Below are 17235 nucleotides of genomic sequence, written 5' to 3'. Positions count from 1 at the left end.
GTGACCTTAGGCGTGGTCCAGTTCCAGGACCTGCTATTGGTTATTTGTGCCATCATTCTGGGAAAACAGGGAGACAACCGAGTCAACATGTGTCGACGGACTGCATGACTCATCCAATGAATTCACTGCAAACCACAGCCTTTTAAAAACCTCCGCTGCAAACCTGCCTTTGCTTGGCTCTGAATGGACATATTCCGCTGTCAATCTACGTGCTCGTCGCTGATTGGCCAGAGATGTAGTGGGCGGGCGTTGCAGTATTTGTTGTTTTCGTCCTGCAGAGTGAGTAGACCAGTCGACATCTTTGAAATCGACCGTATTTCTGTAGATTCTAAGGCTAATTTGCACCCAAGGCATTATTTTGAGAAACTTGACTCAAGGGACCAGTGGAGTGAATCTGGATTTTGTCGTGTTTTGAGTGAAACTTGTCTTTGTCTTTCTCAAAGGTATGTAAACAAGTGACGTATTGTTGATCCTACAGCTGCTACGGCTAGCATTACCGTTGACAGCTTGCAACGTAAACAACAGACTTCGGGCACAGTAAGCAAAAACACGCCAACCCTTTACACACATGATATGGACCTAGAGACGTTGGCAGTAAATGCATTATTAGTTTGGTCGTTTTCTTTAAACCAGTTTTAAAATGAGCGCAAGTTCACTCAGCCGATCTTGATGCTGTTGTGAAAGGTGACGTGGCCTCATGTCACGATGACCCAAAACAGAGTGAACCATAAACACGTGTCATGGAGACCACAACGATCTGTACACTTAAATAAAAGAATTAGAAGAAGAAGTGGGATGAGTTCTGCTGTAATAGTGGCTGACCACGAGGGGATATCGTGTGCAGGAGTGTTTTCATCGTTGGCTTCACGTCACCCACAGCTAACTAACTTCTGTTTTTAAAGGCTCCCATTTATGCTGTATGGTTACATTCTTAAATCACGCTATATACATTTTATGTCAATATTTCTACACGTACTGTATATTTTCTGGAAATCCAATTTAATGTACATTTATTGACAATAATAATCAGATAAAACAGTTTTGTAGCAGTCTGTTTTGGGCCAATCCAGTACAAAATGCCAAAGGTAATGTCTTCAATTGGTCTTGATATTCTTCACTATGACAGAAAATGACAAGTAGCAGAAAATACTCTCATTTGAGAAGCTGGAATCGGATAATGTTTGGGTTTATCCACTATTTTAGCCGTACATTGACTGAACTGATTAATCTATTAAATATAAAATTAAATCCGGTTTATTTTTAATGCCGATCGACTGATCGATTAATTGACGCGTCGTTTGAAAAATTAAGGTATTTCATCACATTGATGCAAAAATCCTGTCTGTCGATCCGTAAATACCACAAAACAGTCATGCACAATGGTACTATAAGTGATGTTGTGGAACATATTCTTATATACCCGCTTTGAATAAATAATACCGAAAACCACAGAGAAGGTTCAATCATCACAACAGAATGCGTACAGTCTCAGTGAGGAAGAACACCTCGAAGAAAGTGAACACGCTTTCTTTATACAGAATGAGCAAAGGTGGAGGCCGATGGCCAAGGTTACAGACATTACGGTCTCAGACTGATAGGAACAACAATGAAAAACAAATGGCCAGCAGCCAAAACAAGCGTCCCGGAGGCCTTGGCGGTGGAACATCCTCATACAACACAGTTGGTTATCTTTGTGAACAGGCAAGGGAGAATTCAGAGACACGGTGAAGTTCAACAAAGTTCAGAGCAAAATGACTTATGCATGAAAACAATATACTGAGTAGAAATGTATACCACGTAAAATAATTACCATGACACTGAAGCTCAGTTAATTGGTTGAATCAGGCAGTTGAATTAATCAACAACAAAATAATTAATCCTTTAAAACATCTAAACATTAGTTAAAAAGGGATAGTTACCTTGGTGTAAATAATAATCCGAAATCTCTTACAGTGACACATGTATATTATATATACCACTCACACCTAATCTCTATAAATAGATATCTGTATATAAAAGCAGATATACAATCTGTCTCAAAACACCATTCTTGCATCTCATGTTGCTAATCCGACTGTAAACAATGACCGGTGCTTGGAGGAGGAAGTCTTGGCCTGGATATCCTGGTTACACTGGAACCCACAGAGCCAGACCGATATCCCTAATATGGCCTCCACAAAACACTCCACAAACTGTGCTCTTCAGGCGATCACTATCACTTGTTGACTAAGTGCACTGGTTGGTAAAGTCAGTGGGTTCTCTTTCTCCTTTGTCTGCTTGGTAAATACTTCTTTTGTTCGGGGACTTCATGTTTCTTGTGTTTGTTTCCTTGTATTGTTTCCAGATGGGCAGTCAGTACCAGCGCTCAGTGCCACTAGAGGTGAGGAGAGCAGAAGGAGAGAAAGTTCGGGCCAAGCATCCTGACAAGATACCGGTCAGTATGACATCGTTTCTGATAACTGGTTGCATTTCAACTGAGTGACCTTCAAGCGAAACTGGGCTAGGAAGTTATGTATGATAATATAACTTTTTTTTTTAAAGCCAGTTCTCCAAATAATAGACGAGATATGAATTTGTATTATTTAAACTGAAATAGTAGTGTGAAGTAATTTGTTGTGGTTTACCAGATCATTGTGGAGCGGTCCACGAGGTCACGAGCTCCTGAACTGGACAAGAAGAAATACCTCGTGCCCTCAGATTTAACAGGTGCAACACATAAACCCATTCAAAAGCTTCTCACACCTAGAAATCACCCACGCTTGTGACTTGGATGAGACCAATTCAAGTTTGAACGGCCAGCGAAATTTCTGCTCACCAGTCAGTCGCTGTCAGCGATGCGCCTGCCTCCCTCTTCTCTTGCTCTGATCTCTAACGATTTTTACAGCAGACATTTTGACACGTCATAGCAGGAAAAGCATGGGCGTATTTAATGATTCCACTTGGTGTAATGGTGGTATTGTGCGTGCTAGTTCACCGTCATTGCTCACTGGGACACTTGAGCCATAATTAATGTTATTAATTCCACCTTATTTCAGTGCAAATTGTTGTTCATAGCTTTTTTTTTTGTCTTTCTGATTGAATCTGATTATAGTTCTTAAAAGTACAGCTGTATTGTGTTTTGTCTCAAGACTGACCAGTGACCCGGTCGTATCCCACATTTGCTTGTTTTCTTTCAATGCATCGAAAATGACCCTCGCTGACAATCTCGCTCTCTTTCTTTCCTTCCTTCCTTATTTTCAGTGGGCCAGTTGTGCTTTCTGATCCGTCAGCGCGTGTCTTTGAGACCGGAGGAGGCACTCTTCTTCTTCGTCAACAACTCCCTTCCCCCATCCAGTTCCCCTCTCTCAACTGTATATGAGGTAACCGCACCCGTCCAGACACATGTTCACTCGAAGATCCAGCCACACCTCACCAGTACAAACATATTTAGCTATTTGAGTTTGCCTGCTCACAGCTGCAGGAATGCAAAGTTTCAGGTTACACACAAAGAAAATGTCATCTTTCCCCTCTTTACACACAAAAGACATCTTCGATGCCAGACAGATCTGCTTAGGCAGCGATGTTGCTTCGCTTTTCTTGATCTCACGCATAGTCTGCCAGTAACCACATGCACATAAAAAAAAAAAATTTTTTATTCCTGAGTAATCAAATGAAACTGACATAAATACATTTTTCATGTAAAAATAGTAACTTTGTTTAGCTAATAGAGCAGTTTTATGGAGTCAGTGTGGTTGGGTCAGCCGATAAGCACACTCTCACGTACACTTGTGCTGAATTATTCATTTGTCTCTTGCTTTGTTGTGTTCCAGGAGCACCATGACGAGGACCTGTTTCTCTACATGACCTACAGTAATGAGAGCGTGTACGGTGCCTGAGGGAGGACAAAAGACTGGAGAAAGACAGAGAGAATGAGAGGAGACAAAGTGAGACTGTCTGAGGAATAAAGAGTTAAGGCATATGCATTACTCTGCTATTATTCTCTATATTAGTTTTGATAAGCAACTACAGTACATGGTGGAAGAAAGGCTCCGCATAAGGCAGAGGGGTCACTGGGAGGGTTTACCTGAGTCAGTATTTGGGAATGAGCGTAATGCATTTAAGTACATTTCAAGTTATGTTAATTGCTTACTTGGTGAAAGAAGAAAGAGGAATGATGAAAAAAAAGGATGAAGTTATTGAAATTATGTTGAGAGCTCTCAAAATCTTTCTCAGTCATCTGTATTTAATGCAAATAGTTTTCTTTTATTTTGTAAATTAATATCAAACTTTTGTGGGAAATAAAGATGAAAATGCTTGTTTTTGTGTCTCCATGGCGGTTTTAGACATCAATAGAAGTAGACAAATTTTAATTTAAATCATAGATCATTTTCTTTCAAAGTTTATATTGCACTTTTAGAGTAGAGTTGCGCCTTTTGAATCACATCACACAGTAAAATACTTAAACAGCACATTGAGATACACACCAACGCCTTACCACACAGCCACTTGAATACTTAACATGTGGTTTAGAGGAAGCAGAGAGACAGGAGAAATCTTCATGGGGAAGTGTTCTGTCTTTACCGATTACATAAGTCATACTCGCTGGACACTTATAGGTCTGGGAGAATTTGTGGGTTTTATTTTTTCAAACAAAAAAATATTGACACATTTCCTCTGCATTGGCGTCTGCGTGACAACAGGTTGCATAACTAAATTGTCAGATGAATAGCCGGGTCTGAAAGACTTTCCCGGCAAATTGAAAGTTAGAGAAATAGAAGAGAGGAGCCATGGAGATGCAGGACATTGCTAAAGAGAAGGAAAGAAGCAAAGAAGATGAAGGAGCAAGTGAACCGATGCTGGAGGTCAAAATTGAAGGTTTGAATTAAATTTATTTGATACCTATAAATGTATCTGTATATCTATATATAAACTTAAAGTTATGCATGCACCTTATTAGTGTTGTTTCACAAAAATGTTTTATTTTACATATTTCGAAAAAGTAGAATGAAACGAGCGTACACATTTATTTTTTTTTTTAACTTAAGAGCTCATTCCAGATGGTTTATTTCTGTTAAAATATGTCTGTCTGTGTTTTTGTTTCACTTTAGAGGAAGCAGAAACGGACCACTACGCTAAACTACAAAGTCAATCTGAGGACGTCTATTCGGAAGCTGGACATGGAGGCACTCTATTTAAAACAAGATCAGGTACACTTTAATAACGAAAAAATAAAAATAAAATCAGGTCCTTTATTTAATGTACAGCTGAAACGTCCCAAAACAGCATCTTTCAGCATGCATTTAAGCCGGCCTGCCTGCCTTTATGAAAAAATAAAAGGTCTTTATGGGTCTTCCATAACACATTGTTTTAACACAGCTTCATCAAATAATTCACTCATATTTAAATTTAAATTTAAAGTAAAAAACAACATTTCAGGCTGTTTTATCAACTTCCCTACATTGCCGAGTATTTAGGGAAGTGTTTCCGTGTTACTGTACTGTCTAACTTCAGTTTATAAGAACGACTTGAGTGTTTCTTAGAAATCACATTCAAATAAAAAGAAAAGAAGAAAGCAGAAACAAAAGGTCTGATAGTTTTAAATCACATCAGCAATCCTTCGAAAAAGTGTACGACTAAACTATAATCAACCATAAACATTACAGTGAGAATGTCTGCTATGGTTTGATTGTTATGGCTTTAGAGATACCGGCTGTAGAGCTCCGACATTGTTTAGTTCAACAGCTTTTCTTTTCCTGTTAGGAAGCCAATCAACCTAAAAAGCCGTAACAATATGTCAAGAAGAAAAATCTGTATTTCCACTAGATCTTTCATGAATACCATCTCCAAAAGGCTTAGTTTGAATTATTTCAGAAAAACTATAAAATCCTCACAACTTTATTTTTTCACAATTTTATTAAAAAGATATTTGTTAGTACTGTATATTTGCAGCACAGCATAACAACAAAGCTAACATTTAGCTGAAGTTGCTGCAATTAATGATTCTTTTTTATCAATCAATTAATTAATTTTGAGGTCTATATAAAGTCCAAAAATGATAAAAGAATGCACACCACAATTTCCCAGAGCCCAAGTTGACATTATTACATTTTTTTGTTTTGTCCAAACAGCCCAAAAGCCAAAGATGTTCAGTTTACCATCACAGAAGAGCATTTCTGCTCAAAGGTTACTCAAATTATTAATTATTAAATTGGTTGGCTGATCTGTTTATTCATTTCAAGTATAATTTGCCAAAGATTTATTCTTCATTCTTGTAAGTGTTCTACTTACAAAACTGATGGTTAATGTTAGTTCAAAGATTGTAATGTGGACATTGACATTAATACACAGACTAATACAATTAGTTTTTTTTTCATTAAAAGTTGTTTACATCCTTAATTTTGGTGAGCATGGGAAAAAAAACATCTTTCAACAAAATAGTTATTCATCTCGAGAGCAAGCTCTTAATTATATATGTGAGTATATCTGTAATACAACAACACGTGATGCAACACCAAGTTTAAAAAAAAGAAAGCAACGACAGCGAAATAGCACAACAGTGTGTACCGTTGAACAACACGCCTCTAATTCTGATAGTTATTAACATGCTAAATAAGTAATAAGTAAATGAAGCGCACTAAAGCTACTGCACTATAATTTACTCTCTTTTCTTTGACTCGGTAGAATTACATTTTCGCCCTTTTGTGTACAAGGAAAATATTATATTTTTGTTAGTATTTTTGAGGTTCAAGAGGCAGCAAGAATCTCTGAAGTGTGTTGAGGGCTGATAAGTTTCTGTATCAATGGTGACTGTGTGTTCTCTCTGTGAACTGTGTCCGACATACACTCGTCTGAAATGACCTCAAAAAACACCATCCTATCTGTTGTTTTGGAGAACAGTGTCTTTTTTATCTGTCTGTGACTCTCTCACACACTCGTTTTCTTCAACCGCTAAAAACAGAATTTCTAAAACCAGGGCCCTCTTTGTCAGAACTCTAGACACAAAGACCAAAACACTAAATATCCTACATCTTTTACAAAAGCAAACACTTAGTTAAAAGCCAAATTAACTCTTCCAAAAAGGGTATTTTTGTATCACAACTTAACACACAAACACCAACTAAATAGCTCTTTAGTCAACAGCCCATTGATGTGCTAAGTTTAAAACAACTTTGGTATTTATATATTTACATTGCTGTGAATACTATGAGCAATGGGAAACATTATTCTCAATACTCATATCAGTGTCAGACACAATTTCTTTAATTGAAGATGATATGAACATGTACTGTACTTTAAGCAAAATACAATATGTTACAATTACTTTCTCTAACTCTCTAGAATAGGCCTCCGTTGTTGTGCACACCAAAGAGCAAACTTGAATCCTATTAAGAGTGCTCAAGCTCTGATTTATAAGTGATTAAATTGGTTTTAGGTATTCTCACAGGTGCATTCTGGGTGTAGGTGATTGATAATTGAGTGTGGTATTTCAATGGCAGTGTTTTAGTTTTTGAATGATGTGTCTAATGTGTGTAGTTATTTGCAAAAAGTGTTTTTTAGAATTTCTAAAGACAATGTGCTTCTGGTTCATTTAAATGGTCGATAGATACGCGAGTTAGTGGTTTCACTAACTGTGCCACAAGTGCCGTTTTTTGTGTCGTGGCAATTGTAAAAAAAACTGTAAAGGGAGAGACAAAGAGAGATACAGTAAAAGTTCTGGAAATTGAGGGACAAGGCGTGCTCTGTGCTCCGTGAATAACTTGGGAATCAGTGAATGTCATGCTGCTATGGCAACGAGACAACGGAGGAGGAGGAGGGGGGGGCCTGTGTCTTAAAACTGCACTCAGACGTGAGTCAGCAGGAATAGGCAACCGGAGCAGGACGGAGTAAACAAGCCTCATCTCAAATACCAGGACACTTTTCACCATGTACATCAAATTTTGTCGCAGTTATGGCGAGGATAAAAAAGAAGCCAGTGAGAACTTGTCTCCTGAGTCCATGTTATCTGTTGAACTGGACGGGGGGAAAGGTAGGCCAGAGCCTTGATGGTGGCTTATGTTTGTGCTTATTATCAAATATCTCTGAAATGATGTTTTCCCCTTTAGGCAAACAGACTGAGGGAAACACACGGGTGTACCGTGCTGCGTGTTTATTCCTCACCATAATCTGCCTGGTCTTGCTGCTGGTCATCATTATCCTCAGCATGAAACGTGAGTATCTGCAGCCATGGATCATGTCGGCACTGTAAAAACAACACCAGAGCAGATTATTAGTGGACTGTAGGTTTCACTGGCAGTGCAGAAAAAATATTTAAAAAATGCCAGGATCGCTTTTGTTCTATTTTTGCTCATAACAGAGAACAATTCGAGATATAAAGTGTGTCTGATTGCACTGCTGCTGCCTGTGGGCATCATTGTTTTCTCTCACAACTCCTCCCACTGTGCTCTGCTTTCTAGTCCAAACTGGCTCCACAGTGTGCCCGGAGAGAGCGGAAACTAAAGCAGTAGACAGGGGAGGTGCTCGAAGCTGCAGCTATGAGGAGTGCCTGGATCTGTTCCCCAGCACTCAAGCCCAACGTGAGTGCGATGTCCTTAGTAGAAAACCTTGCACAAGCCAAAAAAGCATCTAAATCGAAAGAAAAACAAGTGATTCTTTCTCAATCACCATGTGTCTGGTGACGGTTCTGCTTTCATAGTCACCCAAATTGTTTTTTAAGGCGTCGGAGGAAATTCACGTGCTTGTTTTTAGAGAAATGAGAAGAGTTTAATTTAATTCACAAGGTCAGTTGACTTTAATCAGCTTTATTGTTTCCTCTGACAAAAAATCATTTGAGAATGCTATGTGATGACACAAAAACACATACGCACATTCAAAAGTACATGCATGTATGTACAAAATATGGGCAGACATGAAAAAAACAAACCCAAAAGGAATAACAAAGCTAATTGGAGAAGGAGGAAAAGTCTGCTTCATTATTTGTGCAATGTAGTCCACATTAGTGAACTTTTGTTTTCCTTGCTGGAGAACTTTCTGCACAGATCCCTCTCTCCTGCCAGATCTGGGCTGTCGGCAGTGCGCTGACGGGTGGCTGACTTTTGGCCGGTCGTGTTTTTACCTGTCCACCTACAGGCTGACCTGGGACAAGAGCCAGAGGAACTGCACCGCCAGAGGAGGAACTCTGGCTGTTGTTACCAGCCGGGAAGTTCAGGTGGGGCTCATATCGCCTCCTTCTCTGACCATGAAGTGCAACCAAGCAGTTCATTAATGGTGATAATTTTGGTAAATGTAAAAATGGTGCTCTCTCTTCTAGAATTTTCTGACTGAGAAAAGTAAAATGATATACTGGATCGGGCTGAGACAAAAAGGAGCCACATGGACCTGGGTCGACAACACTGTGCTGCAAGAGAGGTGATGAATGATTGATCGATCGACTGATCATCTTAGCTGTAGCACATTTCATCTTTTTCTTAACTATGTCAGATATTTGGGTTGTAAGGATGAGTTAGAAAAGGGGATACATTTATTTGTGTAATTGCTCTTTATGTATTTGACAAATATACTCGGTGGCCAATTAAAAACACACAAAGGCAGGAAGTGAAGCGATCTGCAATGAGAGGTTAACAAAATAAAAACATGAATGAATGACATGAAAGAAACAAAACAGAACCTGAGAGCAGAGTGGGACTCCGCGATTACTGTGTGATAGTCAATATTCTTTTCTTCTGTTTGCAGTTACTGGGCAGAAGTTCCATCAGAGGGGGATTGTGGGATCCTCACCAAGGACAAATCACCTGCGAACTGGATCAAAACTCCCTGCAATTCCGTCTCCTACTTCATCTGTCAGCTGCAGTTTTGACAGCATATGTCTCTCTTTTTTGAAACAGAGTATTGAGCAAACCAATCCTCTGTCAACAAGCATCAACTCTCCTCCATAACATTTCAAATCATATCTCTTTCCGCTTTAATCAGGAATATCCAGCAAAGAAAGATGATGAAGCTTTTTAGATGATAGTTTTATATTTAACGCTTGAAGAGCTTTTATATCTGATTGTATTCTAATATACATATCATACTTTGGTTTAGAATTGTGTTGCCTAATTTGTATTCTAACATGTCAGTTATGCTTATAAGCACTAATCACTCAGGCTCTGTCTTATCTACTGTATGATTCTATTAACTGCTGTCTGACTTTTCCACAAATGAGGGCCAGTAAGTTTGTTTTAACAAAGTTTTATTCTCATATAAAAACGTTCATGCAGCTACACAATAAGTCCGATGTCTATGTTTCACTTTATTTTAGCTGAGCATATATTACTGCTACACATGTTTTATATTGCTATAAAAATAACACACTCTTCTTTCGCATAATACTGCAGGAATAATTGCACAGTTGAATATATAGGCAGATTGAGTCTTCGACTTGCAAGTTTGTTCGACACCTTACGTGTACTTCATATGTTCAGGACTGTGAGATGAAGGCCTCTGGGACTGCTCTTCAGGCAGAATCGCTTCCTAAACATATTTAATGTCCTGGTCCTCCTCTGGCTCTTCCTGCTCCATCTCCAGTCCCAAAGCGCTGTGGCGAATCATGTGCCACCCTCCCAGAGACCCCCTGTTGTTTTTAGGTCTGAGCGTGGGGGTTCCTGAGATGGACCCCTTTGTTGTGTCCGTCTTCTCCAATCCCTCATTTTCCTCGTCTTTGGAGAAAGCCTTGACGTAACGCCGCATCTTTTGCAACATTGGGTCATTTCTGTCCTCAACCCTACAAAGAGTGAAAACATCGTTACAGTTGCTGCAAGATAAATACTCTCTCTACTTAAACGATCGTAACGATGTTTTAAAGGGAGCTTTTGCTATTTAGTTTGACACTCAGGAAGTTGGAAACAAGTCAAACAGTAGAAGCAAAGATATCCTGACTTTTTGTCCCCCGTATGCCTGAAGAGACACCTACATTTACCATAATGTAGCTCATTAGCGTCTTCTGTTGGACTTTCCTCCGTTGCGTCATAAAAACTCACATCTTTCAAACTCCATGCAGACCTTGCGTTATATTTTTTAATGACATCAGAAAGCAGAGATAAACTCTGATGACGTTATCAGATTTATTTTCTCAGACTTGAAAAAACTCCACAGAAGACATAAAACTGTGTTCACAGGCTGATTAATACTCTATGAGTAGTAAACTAATATGTAAAATCGGTGGAGTGGCCCTTTAATATGCCTTTTGATAAACCACATAATGCAGCATGTGTAAAGCTGTAGTGGTCCTTATGTATACTGGAGGAGGCGGGATAATAATAGATCTGTGAGAGTGAGAGTTGTGTTTCTTACTCACAGCACAACAGGACTTGTGGCTGCATTACACATTACTACTTAGACTGTGGTCAGTGGACAATCTTCTTTCTGTATGATTATTTTGAGCAAAAATAGCAAGCCTAAAAAAAGTCTGAGGTGATAATGTTTATTCACGGAACAATTTACATTAATTATTTCCATTTTTGCTATTTCAAGTAAGGGTGTTTTTGGTGAGTTTAAAGGCTCTGAAAACCTTTTATTTTTCAGCTTTCTTATGATGACCAACGGGGTCCCACATGGACACACTATTTTGTACCAAAGCTACTTTTTTGATCAGGAAACACATTTTCAGCGGCTGCTTTTACTTCTGTTTCTGTTCCGTCTCACCTGAGATACCAGCGCTCCCTCAGACCGTAGTTCAGCCCACACACCCCGAGCCGAGGCCACAAGCAGCGGGGCAGCTTTCTCTCCAGCATCAAAGTTGTGGCTACCACCTGTACAACATCATTACAGCTTTTAACCACGGCACACTAATGCATGATGGTACGTTTCTATGCATTTATGTTCGTGTCCTTAGATACAAGTCCATATCTGTGTGTGTATTACCTGAGTCCTCCAGAGCTCGTCTCTCTCCTGGGCCACCCTCCAGTGTGTGTCACTCATCATAGCTATCAGAAGATTGAGCAGGAGGATGTAGGAGACCACAGAGAAGGTGCAGTGCAGCACATGGACGATCGGGGGAGTAGCGATGGTGTGGTCCACAGGCAGATCTATGAGGCCCACGCTGAGCTCAAACTGGGAGAAGAGGGTGATGGGGAAGGAGCGATATGAAGGAATGGAGTCGGGCTCCTGGGTCATATACACCATCCATAGGGCTGAGAAAAAGTGTGTGAGGGAGTAGAAATGTTATTTCATTTCAAGAACTTCTTATATTTTAAGCTTTGTAAGGGTTAAATACTTGTTTGTACATGTAACCCAAAATATACTCACAGGTGGAAAAACCAATGAGCACAATGAAACTCAGCCACATAAACTTTGTCAGGTCTCCAAATATAATCTAGGGGGAAATGAGACACATGGTAGGTCAGTCTGCAAACACAAATAGGTGAACCTCAAAAACCAAAACAACAGCTGAATACATCTGCTTCAAAAACATTTTGGTACAGGCGTGTGTGCCTGTGTGTGTGTGTGTGGGGAACAAACAGCTATTTCTCCATGACTCAGAAGCTCTTACAGCATGCACCACTGTGTCTGAGTCCTACCTTTTGTATCATGATGACATAAGGGCCGAGCATTTCAAAACCTCGGGCGAAGAACATTACGTTGCTCCAGCCGAGAACTAAACACACTGCCATCACCACAGCCTCCCCCTGCACCTCGCAGGCTCTGAACACACACAGCAGCACCACCAGGCACGCGTAGCTGATACTGGTCAAAACAACAACAGACAGGTTAGAGGGTCTTTCAGAACAGTGCGCTTTATTATACTGCTAAGACGTGTTTTCTACTCACAGGATAACATGGAAGGGGCCTCCCAGTGCTGTTTGGCCAAAATAACGCTTTGCCCCGACTCTCAGTATATCAGGGATCTGTTGGAACAGGGAGTACAGGAGGATGTGGCAGTGCAATATATACATATTTATACAGTATGGAAGAAGATGAAGCATGTTCCATAAATTCACCTCCAGCAACAGAATGACAAAAGCTCCCAGGATGCTGAGGATCTCACCCGCTAGCCGCAGGTTGTCCTCATGTGTCACATAACTCTCCTGAGGGAGGAAACAAAGATGTATTCATATTTTAAAAGGTATACCATTATTAGACTGTGTGTCACATGCAGGTGCACAGTTTGACATTTGCACATGCACAGTATACATATGATAACATATAAGGTCCAAGTATGAGCTAAAATAGGGTATTTTCTGTAGTTTATCAGTTTTTGTGTCATTAGATTTTAGATTTACTTCATCTTTATCATTAGGACTGGATATTTATGCATAAACAGGGTTTCTGTACCCCTCAAATAGTTTGAGGTGAGATGCCTCTTGGGGTCCAGTGATGGGCAAAGTGTTCAGATCTTTTACTTAAAGGTCTAGTAGTGTGTAGGAGAACTACATATAATATTACATTCAATTTCTGCCCTAAATGCTACTCTCTGTATCTTTAGTTAAAGTAGTGGCACCACAGTATGAAAATACTTCAAGTACAAAATATCACATGTATGTATCCACACACCTGGAGGGTTTTCTGGACACGGATGGTTTTGTCCATCTCTGACTGTGTGTAGTTCTCCGGGGCGTCCTTCAGAGGGCGATATGCACAACACAGTGTGAAGGTCCCGATGTACAGCAGATACAGTAACAGCAGCAGCCTAACGCAACAAAAGGAGAGAAAAACAACACGTGTAAAAGCAGACTGGTAATGTGTACTGTTCAGATATTTGACTCCGGATACCAAACTGTACCTGAAGTAATGTTTTCCATACAGGTTCCACTTAATACTAACCAGCTGCCTCACAGGGGTCACTTCCAGTATCCTTCTAGCCTGGAGAACACAACTAGATTCAATTTCTTCACGCCACATCAACGATGTTATCTCTCACCAAACTACTTTGTATTGCACCTCTTTCTGGTGACTGCCCACGATGAGCTCCAGCACTGACACGTTGTCGGCCCATGAATCGATCTCCGTCAGGTCGTACAGGTTAGACGTCAGAGGGCCCAGACTCCACTGGACCACACGCCTTTTACTAACCAGGTGCTGAAAGGCCTGAGAAAGACAGACGGAAGCTCAGCAGTGAGGACAGGATTAGTGAAATAATCTGCTCCACCTTTCATGTTGGGTTTTCACCCTGTGACCCCCCCCCCCCCCCCCCTCAGGCTTCATATCACTCACAACAACGTTTCCCTCTTTGGCAGCCAGTTTAAAGGGTGTAAGGCCTCGGTAGTTGGGCACCATGTCGAGTGGCACTGACTGGTCCAGCTCCACGTCGCGTGCCATAATCAGGTCAATGGCCTGGCACGCAATCGTCTTGTTGGGCTGCAGAACCAAGATGTGAAGCACGGTGTTACCTAGACAGACAACAAAAGAATGCAGAAAGAGTGTATACAAGGGACAAGAAGAGACAACAGAAGGCTATTAATAATCAAAATATCAGACGGTTGTAAAATTATTCTGGACTCTTCTCCAACTCTCCTACAAGAGGAGGTATTTCATACCCCGGTAATCCTGGACCCTGGTGCTGGCCCCGCCGTCGATTACCATGGAGATAATGTCCTCGTTCCCGGCACACGCAGCAAAAGACAGGATGTGCTCACCTGTTGACCAAATGCACATTTTGAAAAACGCCATATTTTTTTTTTTGTCACTATGAACACATACATTTTTTACCTACACATTCTTTATGAGCATTTCGGGGTTCCTTGTAGCTACAGCCACCACCATTACCCCTTTTTACTGTAAGCATGCTGACTTACCATAGTATATGAGTCCTCCTATCCTCTTCCTGAAGTAGAGACCGGTGACTCGAGGTGTAGCCACGTCACCCCCACGACTGATCAGATGATGAACCATATTGATGTTCTGATTCACAACAGCGATGTGGAGAGGAGTAACACCTGAGACAGAGTAGGGAGAGCATTGCACTTCAGTCTGCTGTACATAAACTGTTCTCACATAAACTTGTGTGTCTTGCTTAGCTGTTACAAGTAGGTGGAAGAAGCATTTAGTAATTTACTTAAGTAAACTATACTACACTACAGTAACTAAAGCTGTCAGATAAACATAAAAAATATAGTATTTTCTTTTGAAATGTAGTGTAATAGAAGTATAAACTAGCATAAAACAGCATTAAAGTACTTAACATTGTGCTTGAGTACAGTACTACAGTAAGTACTTAGTTACTTTTCATCACTGACTATAACCCATCCTAACAACATGTCTGCATCTAATTTAATCATGTTTCACTCTCTTAAAGTGAGTGTTAAGAGTTCACAACTGTAAATTGTTATTATATTGTTTATTGGTTAGATGCTTTTGTAAGTAATTCACATTTTAGGTATTAAAACTTTGACTCATATGAAGTGGGAAAGTTAACTAACAGCTAATCTGTGTTAAGGTTTGTTTGTTATTTGTTTGTTGCGATGCTGTTATTCGCATGTATTTGCTGTTATTTACACTAAAAACCTCACAAGTTTTGCTACTTAGTTGAATGAATGTCCTGTAGTAAGTTATCATATCTGCCACCTTCAGAATTGTAATAAATGCCTCTTGAGAGATCGATTTGTTTTTGAGGCAAACCTAAACTTTACATATAAATAGTCCATTGTCAATTTTAACTGCAATTTTTTACGTCAAATGTTTCTTAATTTTATTCTGAAAAAAAGGAAATGCATAATGTATCCACATTTGAAGTGATGTAGTACAAAACACATGGAACTGACTGGATTAAACGTCCCTCAACCGTCTTCTTTTTGTTCATTTCTAATATCTCATCTGAGTCTGTCTATGAAATCCTTTTTTTTATTTTCTTAGTTGCCGACCACAAAGCTGATAAGTTCACTCGTGTACACGTTGAACGAAATAGCATGCTGTGTGTGCTTGTTTCTGGGTCAGTGAGTTTATGTGTGTGAACCTTGGAAGAGCTCGGAAGTCATGGGCTCGTTGATGAGTTCAGGAGCTCCGTCCATCAGAGCCACAGCGGCGTCCAGGTTATCAGTCATCACGGCAACATGAAGCGCTGTCTCACCAAGAGCTCCTGAGTGACAGGATTACACTTTCACGCACTACAACTGACACAGCACTACTCTGAAATAACAGCAGTCACAGCTTAGTCTTACCTCTCTCAAAGATATTAGTGGATGCACAACTCAGCAGTTTCTTGATGCAACCAACACTGTTCTTTTTAGCCGCATAGAAGAGAGGAATGTCATTTATGCTGCAAAAAGACAGAAGAAAACATGTACAGTAATTAAACAACTTAGGCCGTACACCTTCATGTGATCAATTTTGACATAATCTAATTTATTGTTGGAAACTGTTGGAAAATGGTATCTGTTATAAGTTTTGTACTTTTTGGTGTGTAGCAGAAACGTCTCATCCAACATCTCGTTCCATCCTTTCTTGTTTTGTAGGCGAAACCTCAGCTGGCTCCACCAATGGTTGAGCTCGCTCGGAGCAGATCTGGCCAGAGACGGAGACATTGACACCTGTTGTTCAACTGGAAGAGATAAATGAAACGTGAGGCGGGGACACAGAAAAAGTGAGAGAAGCAGTGAATTAAAAAAAAAATACCAATGAAATAAAGTGCAGAATCAGACAGCCATCATTTTATTCCAATAAAAGAAAGTGTTTCAATCTCACCCTTAAACAATAAAAGTGTCACTCCTCAGCTTCTGGTGATCCTCAATCATCAAACACTCTGTCAAAGTTAGAAACAACACCTATGAAATGTCCCTGAAGACAAGTGAAATCCCTGTGGCATCACCGTTATATATGACCCCAGCCATGAGGGAGGAGACACGTGGAGGGCTCGAGAATGAATGGGTGGAGAGGAAGGATGAGTCAACAGCGGACAGGTAAGACAGAGAGAGTGATGCGGTAATGAGCAGGTAGACTTTCACCGCAGGTCAGGAATCCCACAGGGAAAGTTTGCGCTTTAAGATTCAACTCCTTTATCATGCTGATCTGAAATGATTGGCTGTATTCTGTCACCTTAAAAGTGAAGTGACAATGCTCCAGTCCCTAATCTCTCAGTATATCTCTCGGTTACCACCAGGCCTGTCTGCATTCCACCAACTACAACCAAAGCCTGCAGGGCCACTATGAAAATTCTGCAACATCATGACAGTCAAAACGTTGCGGTCATTGTTTCTAGTGAACCGTTAAAGCAAACCTGTTTGGAAATTGCAAGCTTGTATCTCTGCATGCGGGTTTGTAAGTTAAACCTGATATTAAAGCATGATT

At 40.2% G+C, this 17235-nt stretch overlaps 3 protein-coding genes across 5 annotated transcripts; 2 read left to right on the top strand and 1 right to left on the bottom strand.

Annotated features, from left to right (window-relative positions):
• The first annotated feature begins 261 nt into the window (after nucleotides 1–261).
• Nucleotides 262–4298, top strand: LOC142969358 (gamma-aminobutyric acid receptor-associated protein-like 1). 2 transcript variants are annotated; one of them, XM_076109219.1, is made up of 5 exons: nucleotides 262–537; nucleotides 2345–2434; nucleotides 2628–2706; nucleotides 3241–3359; nucleotides 3810–4298. In XM_076109219.1, the coding sequence occupies exons 2-5, from the start codon at nucleotides 2345–2347 to the stop codon at nucleotides 3873–3875; spliced, it is 354 nt and encodes a 117-aa protein (XP_075965334.1). In that variant the 5' UTR covers nucleotides 262–537; the 3' UTR covers nucleotides 3876–4298. The 2 variants fall into 2 exon arrangements, with proteins under 2 accessions (XP_075965334.1, XP_075965333.1); XM_076109218.1 differs by having other exon boundaries at nucleotides 263–443.
• Nucleotides 4299–4438: 140 nt separating this feature from the next.
• Nucleotides 4439–10246, top strand: LOC142969357 (type-2 ice-structuring protein). Of its 2 annotated transcripts, XM_076109215.1 has the most exons (7): nucleotides 4439–4854; nucleotides 5088–5186; nucleotides 8082–8186; nucleotides 8433–8552; nucleotides 9015–9184; nucleotides 9287–9384; nucleotides 9709–10246. In XM_076109215.1, the coding sequence occupies exons 1-7, from the start codon at nucleotides 4767–4769 to the stop codon at nucleotides 9830–9832; spliced, it is 804 nt and encodes a 267-aa protein (XP_075965330.1). In that variant the 5' UTR covers nucleotides 4439–4766; the 3' UTR covers nucleotides 9833–10246. The 2 variants fall into 2 exon arrangements, with proteins under 2 accessions (XP_075965330.1, XP_075965331.1); XM_076109216.1 differs by lacking the exons at nucleotides 4439–4854; nucleotides 5088–5186 and adding an exon at nucleotides 7815–8005.
• On the bottom strand, nucleotides 10197–16698 carry trpv6 (transient receptor potential cation channel, subfamily V, member 6). The gene is made up of 16 exons (XM_076109213.1): nucleotides 16342–16698; nucleotides 16110–16207; nucleotides 15905–16027; nucleotides 14748–14888; nucleotides 14490–14588; nucleotides 14167–14342; nucleotides 13894–14040; nucleotides 13736–13815; nucleotides 13507–13642; nucleotides 12954–13040; nucleotides 12784–12860; nucleotides 12534–12699; nucleotides 12262–12328; nucleotides 11878–12146; nucleotides 11659–11765; nucleotides 10197–10738 (listed from the first exon to the last, which is right to left on the bottom strand). The coding sequence occupies exons 1-16, from the start codon at nucleotides 16470–16472 to the stop codon at nucleotides 10489–10491; spliced, it is 2154 nt and encodes a 717-aa protein (XP_075965328.1). The 5' UTR covers nucleotides 16473–16698; the 3' UTR covers nucleotides 10197–10488.
• Between the last annotated feature and the right edge of the window lie 537 nt (nucleotides 16699–17235).

Source organism: Anarhichas minor, unplaced genomic scaffold, assembly GCF_050575085.1.
Source record: "Anarhichas minor isolate MPS153535 unplaced genomic scaffold, ASM5057508v1 ptg000041l, whole genome shotgun sequence".
NCBI lineage: Eukaryota > Metazoa > Chordata > Actinopteri > Perciformes > Anarhichadidae > Anarhichas > Anarhichas minor.
This window is presented reverse-complemented; position numbering and strand designations above follow the sequence as displayed.

What these genes read in the sequence shown, in the direction of transcription:
- LOC142969358 (XM_076109219.1), top strand. Translation starts at nt 2,345, where the DNA reads ATGGGCAGTCAGTACCAGCGCTCAGTGCCACTAGAGGTGAGGAGAGCA. An exon ending in AGCATCCTGACAAGATACCG is followed by an intron (nt 2,435 to 2,627) that starts GTCAGTATGACA and finishes GTGGTTTACCAG; the next exon opens with ATCATTGTGGAGCGGTCCAC. An exon ending in CGTGCCCTCAGATTTAACAG is followed by an intron (nt 2,707 to 3,240) that starts GTGCAACACATA and finishes CCTTATTTTCAG; the next exon opens with TGGGCCAGTTGTGCTTTCTG.
- LOC142969357 (XM_076109215.1), top strand. Translation starts at nt 4,767, where the DNA reads ATGGAGATGCAGGACATTGCTAAAGAGAAGGAAAGAAGCAAAGAAGAT. An exon ending in CCCCAGCACTCAAGCCCAAC is followed by an intron (nt 8,553 to 9,014) that starts GTGAGTGCGATG and finishes CTTTCTGCACAG; the next exon opens with ATCCCTCTCTCCTGCCAGAT. An exon ending in TTACCAGCCGGGAAGTTCAG is followed by an intron (nt 9,185 to 9,286) that starts GTGGGGCTCATA and finishes TCTCTCTTCTAG; the next exon opens with AATTTTCTGACTGAGAAAAG.
- trpv6 (XM_076109213.1), bottom strand. Translation starts at nt 16,472, where the DNA reads ATGTCTCCGTCTCTGGCCAGATCTGCTCCGAGCGAGCTCAACCATTGG. An exon ending in AGGAGGACTCATATACTATG is followed by an intron (nt 14,589 to 14,747) that starts GTAAGTCAGCAT and finishes TTTGGTCAACAG; the next exon opens with GTGAGCACATCCTGTCTTTT. An exon ending in ATGTCATCATGATACAAAAG is followed by an intron (nt 12,329 to 12,533) that starts GTAGGACTCAGA and finishes ATTTCCCCCTAG; the next exon opens with ATTATATTTGGAGACCTGAC.